General features: G+C 40.6%; 1 protein-coding gene across 15 annotated transcripts in view; it reads right to left on the bottom strand.

Moving 5' to 3' along the window:
• The window catches only part of nrxn3a (neurexin 3a), a 177,105-nt gene that overhangs the window by 94,502 nt on the left and 63,027 nt on the right, over positions 1-19,576 (bottom strand). For all 15 annotated transcript variants that reach the window (XR_008573310.1, XR_008573311.1, XR_008573306.1 and 12 more), the window contains exon 6: positions 2,732-3,033. Coding sequence is in view for 6 of the 15 variants with exons in the window: in XM_054795478.1 (XP_054651453.1) it covers positions 2,732-3,033 (302 nt within the window). In the remaining 9 variants the exon portion in view is untranslated. The remainder of the gene's footprint in view (positions 1-2,731; positions 3,034-19,576) is intronic.

Raw genomic sequence — 19,576 nt, 5'->3', positions numbered from 1 at the left:
ATAGCTCTCCAACGTGTCCTGGGTCTTCCTCAAGGCCTCCTACCAGTCAGACGTGCCCAGAAGACATCCTGACGAGATGCCTCAGCCACCTCATCTTGCTCCTCTCAATGCAGAGGATCAGTGGCTCTACTTTATGTTTCTTTTGGATGACATTGCTTCTTAACCTATCTCTAAGAGAGAACCCAGCCACCCTACGGCAGAAACTCATTTCTACCCACGATCTTGTCCTTTCGGTCACTCCCCAAAGCTGACCACAGGTGAGGGTAGGAACATAGATGAGACTTTTGCCTCTGGGCTCAGCTCCCTCTCCACCACAATGGACTAATGCAGAGTCCACATCACTGCAGACGCTGCACCAATGTGCCTGTCAATCTCTTACTTACACTCCTCCACTTGGGGAAGGATTTCATTCCTGACTTGAGATGGCACTTCACCCTTTTCCGCGGCAAGAACCATGGACTCTGACTTGGAGGTGCTGATGCTCATCACAGCCGCTTCACTCAGCTGCAAACTGATCCAGCGAGAGCTAAAGATCATGGCCCGATGAAGTTAGCAGAACCACATCATCTGCAAACAGCAGAGACCCAATCCTGCAGCCACATTGGTAATAATTGGTCGGGAATGGTAACTGCTTTGTAACATTTGAAATAGTAATTAATTAATTACCTGTTACTTGAAAGCAAGAACTGCTTTACTCCCAATGCTGGCATAGAGTAAGAATGTACTTACTAGACTGTAAGCAATGTTTTTAGATTTTGTTTGTGAGATTTGAACAGTTTTCTTGGTGGACTTTTTTGTTAATATTTTTGTGGTAGATTCCAAATACTATGATAAAAAGCTATTGAACACAATCCTGAAAACATACTGCATTTATGGAATAATGATATCTCTGCAGTGTGGGTTACCTCATCAGTGAATGTGAATGAAGATGATATAAAGGATATATACAATCCACAGCCAGTGCTCCCATGCTTTCTTTTTGGTGTTTCTTATAGTATGGCCTGAACAGTTTCCACAGTAATCTCACCAAAAGGATATACAGAAGCTGTAGTTGAAGGAAAAACTCAGGACCACCATATGTCATTATGTTTACATGGACATCAATATTCCAATATTAACTCTACAAAGGCAATACTTGTTACAGTGATGACCATACCTTTGAAAATCATGTTCAAAATATCTTAGCCAAAATGTGATCATCAATGTAGAGTTTGTCAATATTGGTTACACTATTGTAGGTACGCTAATACTATAATCACAATTTGAATTGATTGATATTTGGGGTGATGGGGCAACAGTAGTTAAGGGATCCAGGGACAAGGAGATGTATTCTATGTAGACTTGGACAAGTGTATCTTGTCCACCAGAGATTGCAGCAATCACTGTACAACAGATCTGGTCAAAGCCCTGTCAGCGCAACTTTCTTGTGGAACTGACAGACCCTTGTGAGGATCCTATCGCAGAGGCCTTTAAATGAAAAAAAAACTCCATTACGCAGACCTGGGACGAAAGTTTAAACAGTAGGGTAGAAGGATGAGGTGTGGCCAAGCTAGATGTGCAGAGGCTTTATCACCAGTTCCACCACAAGGTTCCTAAAGGTCTTGGGAATCAGTGGGCAAGCACAAATGAAAGCCATCAACGTGCTGACCAATGTCCCACAAAGATGTAGCCATTAGCTATTGATTAGGACAAAGGATCCTGTCTGGGCCCTGGGATGACTGAAGGATGAATCAACAAGTCGAGACACACCCACATCTAATCAGCCTACGGTGCGCCTTCCTTAACTGAGGAGTATTGTGATTCAGAGCCGAAACACCTGAGTTGAGGTACACAGCTGATGAGCTGATGTGTCGAAGGTTGGCCTCATTCTTGTGGTCAAGGCTGAGAAAGGAAGACTCCGTCAAGAAATGTGTTGAAATTTCAGGGATTGTAATACCAAGTCCAAATAATAAATCATGGAGATGACTATACAGCAGGTATGACGATATCATAATCCCAATTTGACTTGCTTGATGTTTGGGATGATGAGGAAACAAGAGTTAAGCTTTTGGATGGAACGTGTGATAAAGATGGCAAGCTATGTTTTACAACATGTAAGTGAAATTATTCTTAACCTTAAAACCTTAAAATTCAAATGTTTAAAATAATGCTAAGAATTGGGAAACGTTCCATGTAAACATAGCCACTGAAAATGAAGGTCATAGCTTGACTCAAGTAAAAGAGGAAAGAGAAGTTATTCCATTATCAATTTTGAGAAATACAAACCTTTGAATTGTGAATTGTTATTGTAAAACTTATAGTCCAAAGTAAAAGAAAGAGCAAATGGAAGAATCCACAGCACCCAACACCCAAAAACGACAATAACGAATGACTGATATCTACCAGACAATGGAGTGTGTTGATCATGGTGTACCCAATACCTGATTGCTTTGCAAAAAGGTGGCGGAGGTTAGAGATCAACTTATGAGAAGCAATGGTTTGTTTGTACATAAAAACAAATCAAATGGAAAAGATTCAGATGAGTTGAGTATTGCAGTGAGTAAGACAAATTCAATTATTACAATTTTGGACCTAACATTGAACACCCAATTCTGTGCTCTGAGCAAATCCTAAATACTTTTGCAGGTAACTTTCAACTCGGGCAGAGAAACCCACCAAGTAACCAAATGCAGCAGCGGTTCTAGCTATAGGCCACAAGGGCAGTTGCCAAGAGCAACATTCTCTACCTTACCTGTCGGAGGTTGCGAGTCACTTTGACATCATGCCATGAATTGTCATTGAACTTTCCATTGACAGGCTCAACAATTGCTTCAAAGGCTCCGGAGCCCAGGTTGATCACAAGGGAGACGGCGCCATCCTTCAGCGCTAAGTTGACATAGTCAGCCGACTTGCCAGTGTGAAGTATAAGGCCGTTGCGCTGCCACGTCTTGAAGGAGAGCGTGATCTCATCACTGCTGCTTTGAATTGGGTTCTGAGAGAGGTCGTAGCAGAAGTATTCAGAACCACGAAAGGTGGCCACGTTCTCTTCTCGTGCTGTGTTGAGATTACAAAAAGAGCACAAGTGTGGAATCATTAATTTTCAAGCATTAAATCTTCATTAGTTCACTTTAACATATCCCAGAAAAATGTACAGTCACTCTACAGAAATAGGAATTTACAACCGGAATATAAGCAAGTCACCACTAATATTTTGTGTGGATTGCCAATTAAAAGGATTGATATCATTAATTTATATGTATCTACAGTATATAATTGTGAAATACCTAAGTCACACATGGCAATGTTATGTTACCGCTCAAGGCCATATCTACATAAATGGTCAACAAATACAGTGGTGTGAAAAACTGTTTGCCCCTTTCCTGATTTTTTTATTAGTCAATGACAACACAACCGAACACAAAATACAGTTTTTAAATGAAACAGTTTATTATTAAGGGGGAAAAAAAAATCCAAACCTACATTGCTCTGTGTGAAAAAGTGATTGCCCCCTAAACCTAATAACTGGTAGGGCCACCCTTAGCAGCAACAACTGCAATCAAGCGTTTGCGATAACTTGCAATGAGTCTCTTACAGCGCTGTGGAGGAATTTTGGCCCACTCATCTTTGCAGAATTGTTGTAATTCAGTCACATTGGAAGATTTTCGAGCATGATCCACCTCTTTAAGGTCATGCCACAGCATCTCAATAGGATTCAGGTCAGGACTTTGACTAGGCCACTCCAAAGTCTTCATTTGGTTTTTCTTCAGCCATTTAGAGGTGGACTTGCTGGTGTGTTTTGGATCATTGTCCTGCTGCAGAACCCACGTTGGTTTCAGCTTGAGGTCACCAACAGATGGTCAGACATTCTCCTTCAGGATTTTTTAGTAGACAGCAGAATTCATGGTTCCATTTATCACAGCAAGTCTTCCAGGTCCTGAAGCAGCAAAACAGCCCCAGACCATCACACCACCACCACCATATTTTATTGTTGGTATGATGTTCTTTTTCTGAATGCGGCGTTACTTTTAAGCCAGATGTAATGGGACACACTCCTTCCAAAAAGTTTAACTTTTGTCTCATCAGACCACAGAATATTTTCCAAAAGATCTTGGGGACCATTAATATGTTTTCTGGCAAAATCGAGACAACCCTTAATGTTGTTTTTGTTCAACAGTGAGTTTCATCTTGGAACCCTTCCATGCAGGCCGTTTTTGCCCTGTTTCTTTCTTATTGTGGAGTCACGAACACTGACTTTAACTGTTTATCTGTCTGTACATTAAAGAAAAGCAAAAATTGCCATATTTCACACATAGTGGCAAATGGTGATTAGTCATGATGAATTAATTTGAAAACTGATTAATTTGATTAACATTTTTAATCATTCAACAGCCCAAATACAGCCATGTTTTGTGTTAACATTTTGGCTTTCTGGAACAGATTAATTGAATTCATATTATTTCTTAGGTGAAAATGTTGTATCTGTTTCAGTTAGCGTCATTAATGTTATAATAATAAAACAACGTTTGGTGCAGAAAAGCACATGTGTGAATGCTAAGAGGATTCGCAAAGATGCAAGTCATAGAGGATAAAAAAAAAACAATTATTTGATAATTGTCTAAAAATGCCGGTGGAAATAACTTCCTGGCAAATAGTCAGACCAACGCATAATGAATACAATAAAACAAGTCAGAAAAAAATCCAAAAGGAGGTGCACTGCATTTTAGTTTTGACCTTGGTGGAAGAGAAACAAGTAATTCAGGAGAATCAGCAGCTGCTGAGAGAAAAAAAGGTATCGAAATGCTGCAGGATAATGCAGAAAAATGGCCTAGTCAAGAGTCATTATCTATGAGATCATCTTTAATTAACTCACTGTCTCTGAGGGGAAAATACTATAGACAGAGGGCTCAGTCACAAACTGGACAATATATCAGCCATCATGGCACAGAAAATATCAACACTTGTGAGGCATCATGAGCTCCACCCCCACTCACACTAAATAAGCAGAACATTTTGAACAAATAAGGTGCGTTTTTCTCACTTTTATTAGTGGCGTGTGGTGCATTTTGCACCTGTGCCTTCAGTGTAGACCTAAGCAACCCAATTCATCTCTTAGTACCACCGCTATCACGTCACAATTACACAAACCATCGATACAAACGCAATGATTACTTTGAGTATTAGGGAATAGGCTTTCAGACATCAACCAATCAGAGGATGGATAAATGCTTATTTTATTGTATGCCTGTTAGCTGGCCCGGTAAGGCGAATCAAAAATCTGACTGGTTCAAGAAACAGCCCCTTTGCTAACATACAGTAATGTGAGTGGCAGGGCCAGCATTGCTGATTCTAAAGGCCTTGTGCAGATTAAATTGACATGGCAACCCATGGAAGCTGAAATCTGATTGGACAAAAAAAAGCAGTCCAGCTAAGAGGCATGATTTGCTTTCATAAACCTTCAATAGCATACAGTATGTTAGATAATTATACTGTTTTTGGACTGTGGGTAAACACCGGAACACCTGTACAGGAACCCATAAGTTTCAACAAAAAGACCCATACAAACACCACTCATAACTTTTTTGCTGTTTCTAAATTATTCTTATCAAGAAACATCTTTCAAAGCATTTTACACAGTTTTTTTACGGCATGATCTTAGGGGGATGATCCAAATATTGATAGTATTGATATCACGAGTAGTGTCAGTATCAGTATCTGATCAATACTGGCATAAGGGTCTACAGTATGCTTTTCAAGGTTCCATGCACGATATCAAACGGACACAAGGAAACACATAGAAATCTCAGGTAGATATTATTTTTACACTTTATATTCAGTCTAATAGTTCAGTGCGTTGTCAGTCTAAAATCTTCCCATCGAGGCCTTCACAAAACACACACGCACCCTCCATGACACACACACACACACACACACACACACACACACACACACATCACGCAATTGGAGTTGTACAACATCTACATATGACTGATGGAAAAATACTGGGAGACACAAAATAGATGCATTGTTTTTACTCACACAAGCTTAACTTTCACTGTTTAGTGGGGTGTGGCAACTGCTACATATACTCTGTGTACTTTCATACTTTGCTCTTCGTCAGTCTCCCTCATTGAGACAGAGTCCAATGTTGTAACCAAATAACTTGCTCTTATTTTGTAATACAATTTGAAAACCTTTTAAATTATGTGACCACTGACTACTTCTCCAATAGTGGTCCAAAGACGCAGGAGGAAAGGGTAAAGATAAGAACTAGCCATCACAAAGTGAACGCATCATAAAGATCTCAGAGCGAAAGTGAATCACCGTATTGTCTGATGGCAGGAACAAAGGGCAATGATACACTACGCTACAAAAAGTGGAAATCAAAATGCTTATTTTTTTACATTTGTGAGATACTGTACTTTATTGGACGCCAGTGAGTCGAAGAGGCCACAGCTGTATTATGCTCTCCGAGAGGAGGACTTACTGTCTATAATATTGGACGACCAGTCCAGACATCTGTGGTTTTAATTACTGAGGCGAGCAAACAACTGCAATTTTACTTTTTGTGGTTATTTGTATGACAATATAAAAATACATACTTTTATGTTTTGCATTTTCTTCCCTTTCTGGATCCATCATTAACCGAACCGTGATTATGCCGTGCCCTTGCAGCCCTAATGATAATAATACTATGCGGAATTTAAGGTGGTACTCTGAATCTCTGAATAGGTGCTGTCCCTTCACTTCTGTCAGTTGTTAACAAACCCATGTTTTTGTTAAATTGCCCGAAAGTAGTGGTCAGTCAGTGAGTCATCACTGCTGTTTCACTAACATGAAATGGTAATCAAGTCAAAGGTTATTACTAAAAGAAGGATGAAGTAAGCAGGTTGTCATGCTATGAATGATTTAATGGAATATATAAGACATTCAATATCGTGCCATCATTTGATGGATTATCTAGAATAAGTCCTGCAAGGGGTTGTCTATAAAAATGTCAGAATGAAAGGTAGCAAACATGAAAGTTATGGTCTTACTAAATCTCAACTATAGGTAATAGGAGGGTGCTTGCTGCGGGTGTCCAAGAACTAAAAATATGCTACAGTTTAATCATCTCAACATAAAGTACGGTACGCATCGGGCTATTTCCAGGTAGACAATCTATTGCTCTTTCTCAATCGATTCTCTCTCCTATTCGATGTTGTTTCTTTGCTTTAAGGCAATTATTTCATCCTCAAAGCTGTAATTTTAATAGAGAGAGAAGGCAGTGAACATGCCGCAAGAAGAGAATGAGTCGCCGGATGAGAAACGCATTATCTTGACTTGTGCAGAATATAAATGTGATTCTTGCATTGTCCCCTTCTCCGCGGGTAGGGATTGGAAATCAGAACCGAGCAAGGGGATACAAAGCAGTGAGAGTGTTGGGGGGTGGCTGGGGCAGAGGTAAAACTGCATTTCATCATCAATTGCACCCCCACAGAATATAAAATGCAGCTGTTCTTGCTCATGCTGAAAGAATATGGCTCAAGGGAAGTATACAGGAGGTGGACAATAAAGGAAAACACTCAAATCTGTCGATCTGAATAGCTGTGCAATGTCGTCACAAGGGTGATTTAATTGTTGGGCTTTTTGTGCAATGTAACTTACCTGTTCACCACTATAATGGCAGCCATTGTTCAACTTCATGTTCACATTAGGTCCGACACACACGTAAAAGATTTTTTTAAACATTTAAGATGTAAGAGGCTAAACACATACCAATAAAAAATTGTGTGTGCAGTCATTGTTCTTGTAGTGTGTTGTACTCCAGTATCCTAGTCAAGATCAAAAATTACAAAAACTCAGCATGCACTTTAGTGTACCACACTTAATGAAACGGACCGTACTAGCAGCATAAAGGCACCAGTTTGTTTTAACCGGACCAAAAATGACAAGTGTAAAAGCAGCCTAAGATGACCAAGGAGCAGACCACACACAGAATGATTAGTCCACCAACAATCACAGACTGTTGGTAGTACCTGGACTCTCCAGTAAAGAGCCGCAGGGTACCCAGGACAAAGAAGAGATAGGCTAACTGTTAGCTTGTATGCTAACTCCATTGATGTGGCCATTTCTGGCCAACTCTATAGTTGGTAAGGCTTGCAGGATACGATAAACAAACACTTGAGTCGGTCCTGATTTCTGAAGTCCATCTCATTTTGAGCTTCGAACCACATTTGACGCTCTCTATTTGTTTGTTTTGCTTCCGTCTCGGCGTCTCCCATCATGCAGTCATTTGCTTTGCCTTCTCACACCACCATCAAAAAAATCTAAATCAAAATTGCAGACCAGTAGTTATAACAGTTAGCAATTCCAATCAGTAGTAGGCGTCAGCGCAGTCAATGCATGTGCATGTGCATGTGCTCAGGTTCTGGTTCAGGTTCAATTCAACATGTTGTTGGGTTGCAACCACGTGACCTCAAGGACCAGGTGACCACATACACACTCAGTATGTTTGTACAATGTTCGGCAGATTGAAGCAATTAGGTGAAATTATTAGCTCCAATTGCGTGAGTGTGCATGGTGTGTTGCATGAAATTAAATATCATGTTTCACTTTATGCTCCTCCTGTTTTTGCCCTTAGTTCTGCCCTGCCTTCTCCTGGCTGGAGGTGGGACAACCGGGTGCAGCAGAACTTGATTGGCTCCACCACATTTAAGTAGATGGACTTCACCTGGGAGACACTGGGTTATTTTTCACTGCTTTCCACGCGTATGTATGGACTTCAATTGAAACTTGTGGACATTAGCCATGGTTGCTTTTGTCCTGTGTGCTTAATGAGGTCTCTTCTCTTGAGGATAATGTTTTCTCCAGCGTCTCCTGGGAAGGTCAACCCACTTGCTGCCCTCACTCCAGCTTGGGTACCTTTAATTGTGTGACCATTGTTCATGGTGTCTTTGAGTTTCTGTCTTTTACACACCATCGCCCTTTGTTGAACTTGATTAAAGAGACTTTACATTTTCTTCCGCCGTGCAACACAAGATGGCTGAGGCGCTCCGTCGTGGAAGAAAATGCAAGTGTCTTCATCACATGCACAGAAATGCACAGGCGAAAGTTTGCAGGGATATGTCAGGAGACAAATATAACGCCAAGCGATTTGTGAGGTCTGAGTTTTTTGAAGAGGCATTTTGGTGATGCAAATGTATTGCTCTTTTGAACGCGTATTGTTTTGAAAAGCCAATCTCTTTACTTAAGTGGCCCCTGCAACTAAGCGGAACTATGTATCTCGTCACAGATCTCTGACCAGAACCGGACACACGGGATCAATTTGTGGGGTAAGTCACTGTTGATGTACCTACCACCCTGCTGATGGGGATGTCATACAACTTCATATCCAAATATCCAAACTATCCCTTTAAGATAAGCGAAATAGTCTGACAAAAGGTATTTTTGGGTAAAAAAAAAAAAGCACTCACACGCAGTCTGACCTCTCTTGTTGCTTTCCAACCAAATACAAAGTTACATTTTGATTGGTAATAAATACTTTCATGTCACCCATCTTAAACAGTCTAACAATTTTCTTAAACATTAGTTGTAAACATTAGTTTTTCCTAAACATCAGAAAAATAAATAATAGAAATAATTAAATTCATATCCTATGTTGCCACCGCACGGTGGTCTACTGGTTAGCACGTTGGCCAATACAGGAACAGCCTGGAGATCGGGAAGACCTGGATTCGATTCTCCCTTGGGCATTTCTGTGTGGAGTTTGCATGTTCTCCCCTGTGTGTGTGGGGGTTTTCTCCGGGCACTCCGGCTTCCTCCCACATTCCCAAAAACATGCAGGTGAGGTTAATTGGAGACTCTAAATTGTCCATAGGTATGAATGTGAGTGTGAATGGTTGTTTGTCTATATGTGCCCTGTGATTGGCTGGCGACCAGTCCAGGGTGTACCCCGCCTGTCGCCAGAAGTCAGCTGGAATAGGCTCCAGCATGCCCCCGCGACCCTAATGAGGAGCGGTATAGAAAATGGATGGATGAATGGATGTTGCTTATTTTCGCGATTAAATGCGATTAAGTGAGAACATTTTTGCAGGAGCAACAACTTGTAAACCTGATGGAAATGCTGGAGGTCAGTATATATACCAGTATAACAACATAACAGTTTGACTCACGGTGTCATCTTTCAAAGAATACACTAGGTCCCCAACTTACGAACACCCGACTAGCGAACACTCGTGGATACGAACACAAGCCGACTGGTCTGTATTTTATTTTATTTTGCCTTGTAGTCAGTCGCTCAATCAGTATTTATACTGCTACTGTACATGCTTGACCAGTAGAGGGCACTGTGACACTGCTAATGCAGCCTTAGAGCTAATGAGACCAACAGAGGAAGAGTTAGACGCTGGGGAGATACAGTGTAAAGCTAAATGGAAAGCTAAATTGTACAACGCGGACAGAGCGTGTGATTAAAGTTTATGAAGAGTTAATAGGCCTGCTTAATTCTACACCACCCACAGAACACTACATTTGTCCTTTTTTTCAGTATCTCCTCCTCCAACTCCTCCACAATGACGTATGCTCGGCGACTCCTCTTCAAAGGTAAATAACATTTATTATTACGTATTATTATATCACTTTTATTATTGTTTTTTTCATTAATTATCCTTGTTTAATATTACTACTACATCCAAACTCATAGTTATATACATACACATATACTGTATATGTATACACGTACATGTAGTACCTATATCATTGCTAATATTACCTTTTCCCCTACTTAAGAATGATTCAACATAAGAACAGTCGTCTGGAACCAATTGTGTTTGTTAGTTGGGGACTTAGTGTACTTACTAACAACACTAAATTCATCACACATCAACTTAACACTCCAAAGGTATACCTCAGAAATAAAACATGTCCCAATATGATTTTAAATATTAAAAAAACCCAACATTTTAAAGTTTTGCCATAAGGCATTGCGTCTGAGCAACGCAATCATGGGGCGCTGCAATGACATCAGCTTCCCTCTGGGCTTTGGGCTCCAGGTCCTCTGGTGGACAGAGGCAGCATTGCAGTGCCATCCACCATTTTCTATGCTCCTCCAGTGAAATGTTTTTCTCAAACGAAATGCATTATGGAATAAGTGTTGGGTTTTTTCTTATTTAAACTCATATTGGTAGATGTTTCTATATTTCTAAGGTATAACGTTTGAGTGTTAAGTTGCTGTGTGATGAGTTTATTGTTGTTTGTAAGATGAAATCGTGAGTCAGACTGTCATATTGAGTAATGACCTCGTGCAAATTCCAATGGATTGACAAGCTGGTTGTGAGTTTTTTCAGAGCTGACGGTTGGCTCCTGAGCTGCCTGGTCCTCACGGACTTGTGTGTGCTACAATACTGTATGTCATTTTATGACGTGGACACGTGCATCTTTTACACCGGAATTTACAGTGTTCATATGATATTATATAGTAGTAAATTTATATAGAAGTATCTTCTTTTGAAAATAAAAACATTTTTCGAGCATCAAGTACGGTATTATTCTGGTGCACTGCACTGTTCTGTGTCTATTAAGTGCTTGTACTTGTTAGAAACAGTAACACAAAGAAGATAAATAAAATCAATTTTAGAGACCGTCTCTCACCTCTTGTGAAAATGATTTGCTTTTGTCAGAACTGCTGGTCACACCATCCAAACCCAGCTGCTGCCGAGGAGTGGTTCTTCAGAAGCAATTTCACATCCGGCTAATTTGAATTTGACAAATACTTTTTCATCTTCTTCTATTAGCGTTATTGCATTAATTCCTTTAACCTTTCCATTACAGCTTTACGGCAACAGCAAAGGTGAGGAATGAGGGGGCTGTGGTATTTGTGGGAAGTGTTACATGTATTACAAAACCATTGGTGACATCAGACGTGGCAAACGGCACAGAGAAATTGATATGACCTTATTCAACCAATCTTTTTCCACCGAGAGATGCATCCAGAAAAATTGAAGGATCCATTGAAATATATTAGAGCGGTCCAATGCCTAAAAAATGTAATCAGACTAATCACTCTTTTTAAATTAATTAATCATGATTAATCACGTTAGCACACTATGTCTGAAATATGCCCATTTTTACTGTATTTAATGAACAGAAAGATAAAAAATAGGACGGGATTGTATATATTTGTATGTATTAACAGCTCCAAATGAACTGAATATGTCAATCAATCTAAAAGATACCACAAGTCTAAAAATGTGTCTAACGCTAGTCTCTCTAACAGTAGCGGAACATTTGAATCACACTTTAAACCTTGTTATGACGAGAACTTAGGGGTTGCTTTCAAAGACATTTCGTAATTTAAGGTACATTTACTTGTTTTCAGTGTATTTCCCAGCATTCTTATATGTAGCAAATTATACATCCGAATTAAGAGTTACAAAGTGAGTGATAAGAATATCAACTTCATGTTTTTCTTTATCTTCCTGTTTGTTTACACACACACACACACACGCACAATGAAGTTGCTTTTGTAATGTTCGGAGTGTCCCTGAATGCATTTCACATTCTTGTAATGAGAATGAGGAAGTGTCGTTCCCAGGTTGAACGGACTAGAGACGTGTGTGAGTCGGAGATACGTAGAGTATGTGGTGTTGGAATTGTACTGCTGTTGATGTGTTCAGGTCAGACTGAAGTTATCAAAGAGCTCCAGACTCTGTGTGACTGTGGGGGGGACGCTCCACTGTGATTCCGTCTGCCGTCATAACAGAGAGGCGTGCTTGCGCTGGTACCCTAAAAAATGTAACTCTATTAATATATATATATATATACTGTATATAACCCAATCCAATGTAGGTCAATTTTGTCATGATCCTGTCTGTGTTGGTTTCTTGTTGGGGTTTATCATTTATAAATACAGTCACGGAAAAAATGATTAGACCACCCTTGCTTCTTCAGTTCTATTGATCCATTTTAATGCCTGGTACAACTAAAGGTACATTTGTTTGGACAAATATAATGATGATAACAAATATAGCTCATAAGAGTTGAATTTAAGAGCTGATATCTAGCAACTTCCATGGTTTTCTTGATAATAACCCAAATCACTTAAGATCTTACATGAATAGCTTTAGCATTGGCATTGGCCGATAAGCAATCTCATGAATTAAATGGCATGTCTTTATTACCTGCTTGAATGTAATGCACCGGGTTTTGTGTATTATTATTATTTTGAGTATTTATGTTTATTTTTGTTATTTTTATTGTTTTGTTATTTTGACAATACATGACAGTTATCATTACGAACTGGAAATAAGCAATCAAATTAATCAACTCGTTCAATACCGAAAATGTATTTATACGTTTTTATTAACCCGAACGCCCGTTCCAACGTTTTTTTGCACAAGAGCTAAAAAGAGGCGATGGTGCAACTGCACACTAATATATGTCACTAGTAATGTCACTTTGAGAGCAGTTCTAAGCCATAAAAACGGCCACAGGTGGCAGAAGTACATTTGATAAGAGTTTGGTGTAACCTGCCTGCTCGAACACGGGACCTTTGCAATGGGAGGCGAGAGCACTGACCACATGGCCAAAAGCCCGGACTGTCGACCGCGTGTTCAGCGCAGCTCTCAAGTCAGGGGAGTGAGGTTAACCAATGTACACTTGCACAGCCTCACAGGCTGGCATCCGTTACATCGACATGGATCATTTGCATGTAAAAACACACTTGACAGCAACGAGGAAGTGGAAGAGTGTGGAGGAGTGTAGCGTGCAGAAGGTTAAGCATTGTAGGGAAATTTCAACGCATTCACACACACACGTACGTACACAGTATCATTCCAAATGTGAAAATTGTAAATAGTTCATAGTGTTATATTTGTAAACAACTTGTTACGTTAATGGAAACATTGTTCTGTTGTTTATGTTGTGGTATAGTCGTTGAGATAATTGAGCTGTCACAAAAGCAAAACTTTGTGTCAAAGCAAAGGTTATGTTTGAAATGTATCTTTTCACAAAAAAGTGTTTTTCTCCCTTTTTTTAGTCGGGAATTGATATTTTCCTGAAATACCTACTGCTGATTACTAAAGAACGTAAAAAAATGTTTAGGTAGAAAAAATGTTTTTTGATAAGATGAGAGTCTAATCTTTATTTTGTTAGGTTCCATGTTTATATAGCCATTGAACACAATATTCAAAAAGGGGTTGAAGGGGTTTGTTTGTTGAAAAATGGCTGTGATTGAATGAGTTAAATGGCACATCTTTATAGCGTGCTCTAACGGACTTGCAAGCAGTGGGTTTTGGTTTTGTGTATTATTTTGAGTGTTCCTATTTTTTTTCTTATGAAATGTAACATCATTGGGAACTGCCGAGAAGCATTTATCTGTGGGTGCTGTGGGTTTTGCTTTTGTGTATTATTTTGAGTATTCCTATTTAATTGTGTTGACTTACATTCTGGATGTAGAGGGAAATAAATGAACACTAAGAAATGTTCTTGATGGTCAATAGATTCCACATTCAGTTTTGAAAAAAATGCTGCGCCGTATGCTACAGCTAAACGTGGGACAGAATTAAACAAAGAGTTCATTGGCTCTTAAGCACACGGCCTAATGTCACTGTTAGGTACGGTTACTCTTTAAGTTTATCGATGTAATGAAATGTAACCATGTTTGTATGCATATGACACTGTTTTGTCTTCAATGCTGGAAAGACACCAGAAGAACAAACAAAGGACATCAGCAATTGAAAAGTAATCCAGGGGAGACAGACAGCCAAGCTGAACCAATCCCAAATATCAACACAAAGAGCAGAGGAACACATCACATTCAGGCAAAGCTATTGCTTTAGTCGGCAAAAACAGATTTTAATTGGATGATGCTGATGTAGATCAATGCGGCAATGTAGGCAACATTCTGCATCCGCACAGAAAAGGACACACAGCAAAAAACTTATTACATGCCCCACTGAGTGCATTATGTACTACATGATGGCCTGTGACGCACAGATGGCACAAAAGAAAAGAAGGCTGGAAGGAAGAGACGTGAGTGATGACTGCAAGTGACACATTTAGCCTGTAATGAGTCTCTTGTGCGAGTACTCGCAGCCACATACACACGATTGGCCATATCTGGGATATTAAGTCAGTAGAATATTGTTAAAAGAGTGAAAACATGACAAAGCTTCAGACTCTCATGTCCTCATCAGACGTGACGTTTTTTAAGTCAGTGTATACGCTGCAAAACGTCAGAGCTCTAAATGAGATTGAATGCTTTAAATCAAGGCAAAAAGTGCTGATTGGTTGTGATTAAAAGGACCTTTTTTGTTACCGGGCATCTTTATCTGAGACCATTGTGCTTATCAGTAATATGTATCTTTCCACCCTGAGCGACCGCACTACACAGCAAAAAGTGTCATTAAAAAAAAAAGAACTGACCTTGACTTCAGGTATTTAATTGATTTAATTTCCACTGTATTTGGTACATTGTATCATGCTGCAAGTAACAATGATTTTCTTAGTCAATAAATCTAAAGCCTGTTGTTTGTGATTAATCGAAAAGGCACTAGACCAGGGGTATCCAAACTTTTTCCATCGAGGGCCGCATATTGAAAATCAAAGGATTACCCACTTTCAAGATCCAACATTCTTGTCAATTCACCATATATCAAGGACATACAGAGCATCCAAATTATGGTTTTCCCTCCACGGTGCAATTAAATTAAACAGTATAAATAAGAAGTATGTAAAGTAAAACATAAAGGAGGTGTGGATACAGAGCATTTTAAAATCTAAATATAAAAGAGGGCATATATAGTACACAGGATCAACAAAGAAATGGTGAAAAATATGAGGTAAATGTAAGAGTATGACGTACAATTGACATGAATAAATAAATACAAAGTGTCCAGTGCGATGACAGCAGTGCAGTGACGCGTTGTCCAGTTCATGTGTGTGAGTGGTTAGCCCAAGGTTTATGGGGTCATGTATTATTGTATTAATGAATTTTTTAATTTAGTAAAAAGGCAAAAAAAAATCTTTATATACATGTAAAGATAAAGCTTTGTTTTATGATTAATTATCAGAACATCTCAGCTTCTTTTCTTTACATTTTGCCTTTTTGCTCTATTTTTCCCCATTTGTACTGTTTTTGTTTTTTTTTATTTCTACAATGTGCCTTGGGCAAATGGCTCCCGGACCGCACTTTGGACGCCCCTGCCCCAGAAGGACCGAATCAATATGAACCAAACACAAACAGTGAATGGTTTGGTCCGCAGCACATCAGAAAAGAGGCAAAAATGTCCATCACTGTCTTCCAAGGTCAAAGCTGATGTGTGTGAGTATTTTGTTTTACATAAAACACAAAGATAATAGGTCTGCTTTCATGGATGACAAAAGAAATTAAAAAGTATTCACATTTGAAAGGCTGAAATAAGCAGATATTTACATTTTTAACAATGATTAATCAAATACCAAAATAGTTGCTGATTAATTGGTTAATGGATTAATTGCTGCTGCTCTACACTGTATGTATGATTGGGTTTAGATGCTTTGTGTTTAGAATCACGCAAACAAAGAAAATAAAGGAGCAACCCCAATGTCCACTGCACTGAAAATACAGCTTGGTGGAAAATGGCTGAAGGGGAAAAAAGGCGAAAAAAAGACTGTTTGGAGAGAGTCTATGAAGATAGGCTGAGTAAGTGTGTATGTGTGTGTGTGTGGGGGGGGGGGGGGGGGGGGTCAATGACACGTAGCTCAGATAACCATCAGTAATTTCAGTGTGCTGGTGGATTTCCATTTGTTTAGGGCTTGACCAATGGTGCATTGGGGTATCTGTACCAAGCAGCACTGTGAAATCAAGGCGCTGGGCGTCAGAGGGGAGGTGCAGCTACCAAAGCATCTTCTTGGAGGGGAAGAGGAAGAATTATTGTGGAATCACACAACGTTCCTCACACGCAGTACAGCACATTTGTTTGTGTCTACCTTTTTTGCAAATAAACCCACTTTGGGGGACTCGTAGTTGATGCACTCGTGATTCAGTTTTAGAGATGGGCCAAGAACAGTGAACAGTGACACATACACGTTAATGACAGGATGCGAGTGGATACATGTGCACATGATGTGTCTCAGTCTGTGTGTGCGCATGTCCACACGTGTGTGTCTTCCCACATGCGGAGAAGTGAAGGGCACACAAACCCGACCAACCGATAACTCCTTGAAGCATGACAGCAAGGTTGGCTTCATCCCTGGGGGCTTTTCATTTACTGCCCAACATAATGCCGCATCCCTGTGCTCCCCAAACCCTCCCAACACACACACATTCACAAAGACACACACAAACACTTATTGGCTATTATCTGCACCGTCTGAGCCTCTTTTGATAGCTAATGAAGGGCCACGGTTGCCATTTCTCAGCTGATGGTCACCATGGCTACATGGGGATAAAGGGGGAGGCAAAAATGGTAGGGGTGGAGGGTATATTTAAATGAAAACTGCTTGTGATCTGAAAATGTTGGTATTTGTTTTGATCATGTTTAAAAATATATTTCTTAAGTACATTGCCTACCACTAATTACGGACAATGGCAACATAGTAAAACCCAATTTATTTCCTAAACCCTCGTCTTTACAGGCTTTTCTGCGTCTACAAGGTCTATATGGATGATCTTGGTATCAAAGTGAAGGGGAGACTTTGATGGTTACTGTGAAGATGTACATATTTTTTTCTACTAGATAAGAGTAAATAAAGCTGCTTGTCCATCAAATTTTAGCGGTAGACGAATGATACTTTCATCGTTGGGGCGGCTAAGTGTTACCTTTCAAATGATGCTAAGTTTGTTGCATTAGTGTTTTGTTTTATATAATGATTCATGGCATGTGCTGGTCTCGGACTACTTGCTTCTGTTAGATATTTAAGTGTCTGTGGTTTGAATTTCTAAAGTTGGTTTGGCTAAGCTTTCTTCTGGCTTCATGGATATACCCATGCATCTATCCATCCATTTCCTTCCTTTTATCCGGGTCCGGGTCGCGGGGGAAGCAGTCTCAGTAGGGAAGCCCAGACTTCCCGGTCCCTGGCCAACTCTTCCAGCACCACCGGGAGGACACCAAGGCGTTCCCAGGCCAGCTGTGAGACATAATCGCATAATCGCCCCAGCGTGTCCTAGGTCTGTCCTTCTGCCGGCCGGGCATGTCCTGAACACCGGGAGGCATCCAAACTAGATGCCCAAGCCACCTTAACTAGCTCCTCTTGATGTGAAGCAGCAGCAGCTCTACTCTGAGCCCCTCCCGGATGACCGAGCTCCTCAGCCTATCTCTTAGGGTCCAGCCACCCTACGGAGGAAACTCATTTCACCCACTTGTATTCACAATCTCGTTCTTTCGGTCACAACCCAAAGCTCATGACCAAAGGTGACGTTGGGAACATACATCGGACGGGTAAATTGAGAGCTTTGCCTTCCGGCTCAGCTCTCTCTTCACCACGACGGTCCAGTACAGTGACTGCATTACTGCAGACGCTGTGCCAATCCGCCTGTCAACCTCATCCTCCAACCTTCCCTCAATCGTGAACAAGACCCCGAGATACTTGAACTCTTCCACCTGGGGCAAGACCTCACTCCCAACTCGGAGGGCGCAGTCCACCCTTTTCCGACTGAGAACCACGGTCTCATATTTAGAGGTGCTGAGTCTCATCCCAAACGCTTCACACTGCAAACCGCCTCAGTAACGCTGAAGGTCACAGCCCGATGAGGCCATCAGGACCACATCGTCTGCAAATAGCAGAGACGAGATCCTAAGGCCCCCGAACTAGACTCCCTCGATGCCTTGGTTGCGCCTAGAAATTCTGTTCATTATCAACAGACTTGGTGACAAAGGGAAGCCTTGGTGGAGGCCAACGTTCACCGGGAACAGGCTCGACTTACTGTTGGCAGTGCAAACCAGGCTCCTGCTCCAGTTGTACAGGGACCGAATGGCACGTAGTAGCGCGTCACCAATCCCGTACTCCCCCCACAGGACACCGCGAGGGACACGGTCAAATGCCTTTTTCAAGCCCACAAAGCACATGTGGACCGGTTGGGCAAACTCCCATGTACCCTCCAGTATCCTTGCAAGGGTGTAGAGCTGGTCCAGTGTTCTGCGACCGGGACGAAAACCACATTGCACCTCCTGTAGCCGAGGCAGCTAATTTAAATTCTAATTCTAATTCTAATCTTGTGACATCTCCTTTACTTCAGAACTACTACTAATTGTTTAAATACTGTACTGCTCACAAGTCAGTGAGCAAACAATAGCTCTTTCTTTGGCAGGAGCCAATCAGGAGCTCTCAGTGCACTCACAACTAGCTTGTCAACCCATTTGAAGTCAGCGGAGGTCAGTATACTGTATACCACTATAACAACATAACAGTCTGACTCTCGGTGTCATCTTTTAAAGAACACTTTCCTAGCAGTGCTATTTAGCAGTGCTAAATTCATCACAAAGCAACTTAATACTCAAAAGGTGTATATACAAATATACAAACATGTCCCAATATGACTTTAACATAAAATGATTTCCCATAAGGCATTGCGACTGAGCAACACATTAATTGGGGCGCTGCAACGACGTCAGCTTCCCTATTTTTGCTTTGGACTGCA

This window comes from Dunckerocampus dactyliophorus, chromosome 13 (genome assembly GCF_027744805.1).
Source record: "Dunckerocampus dactyliophorus isolate RoL2022-P2 chromosome 13, RoL_Ddac_1.1, whole genome shotgun sequence".
Classification (NCBI taxonomy): Eukaryota; Metazoa; Chordata; class Actinopteri; order Syngnathiformes; family Syngnathidae; genus Dunckerocampus; species Dunckerocampus dactyliophorus.
This window is presented reverse-complemented; position numbering and strand designations above follow the sequence as displayed.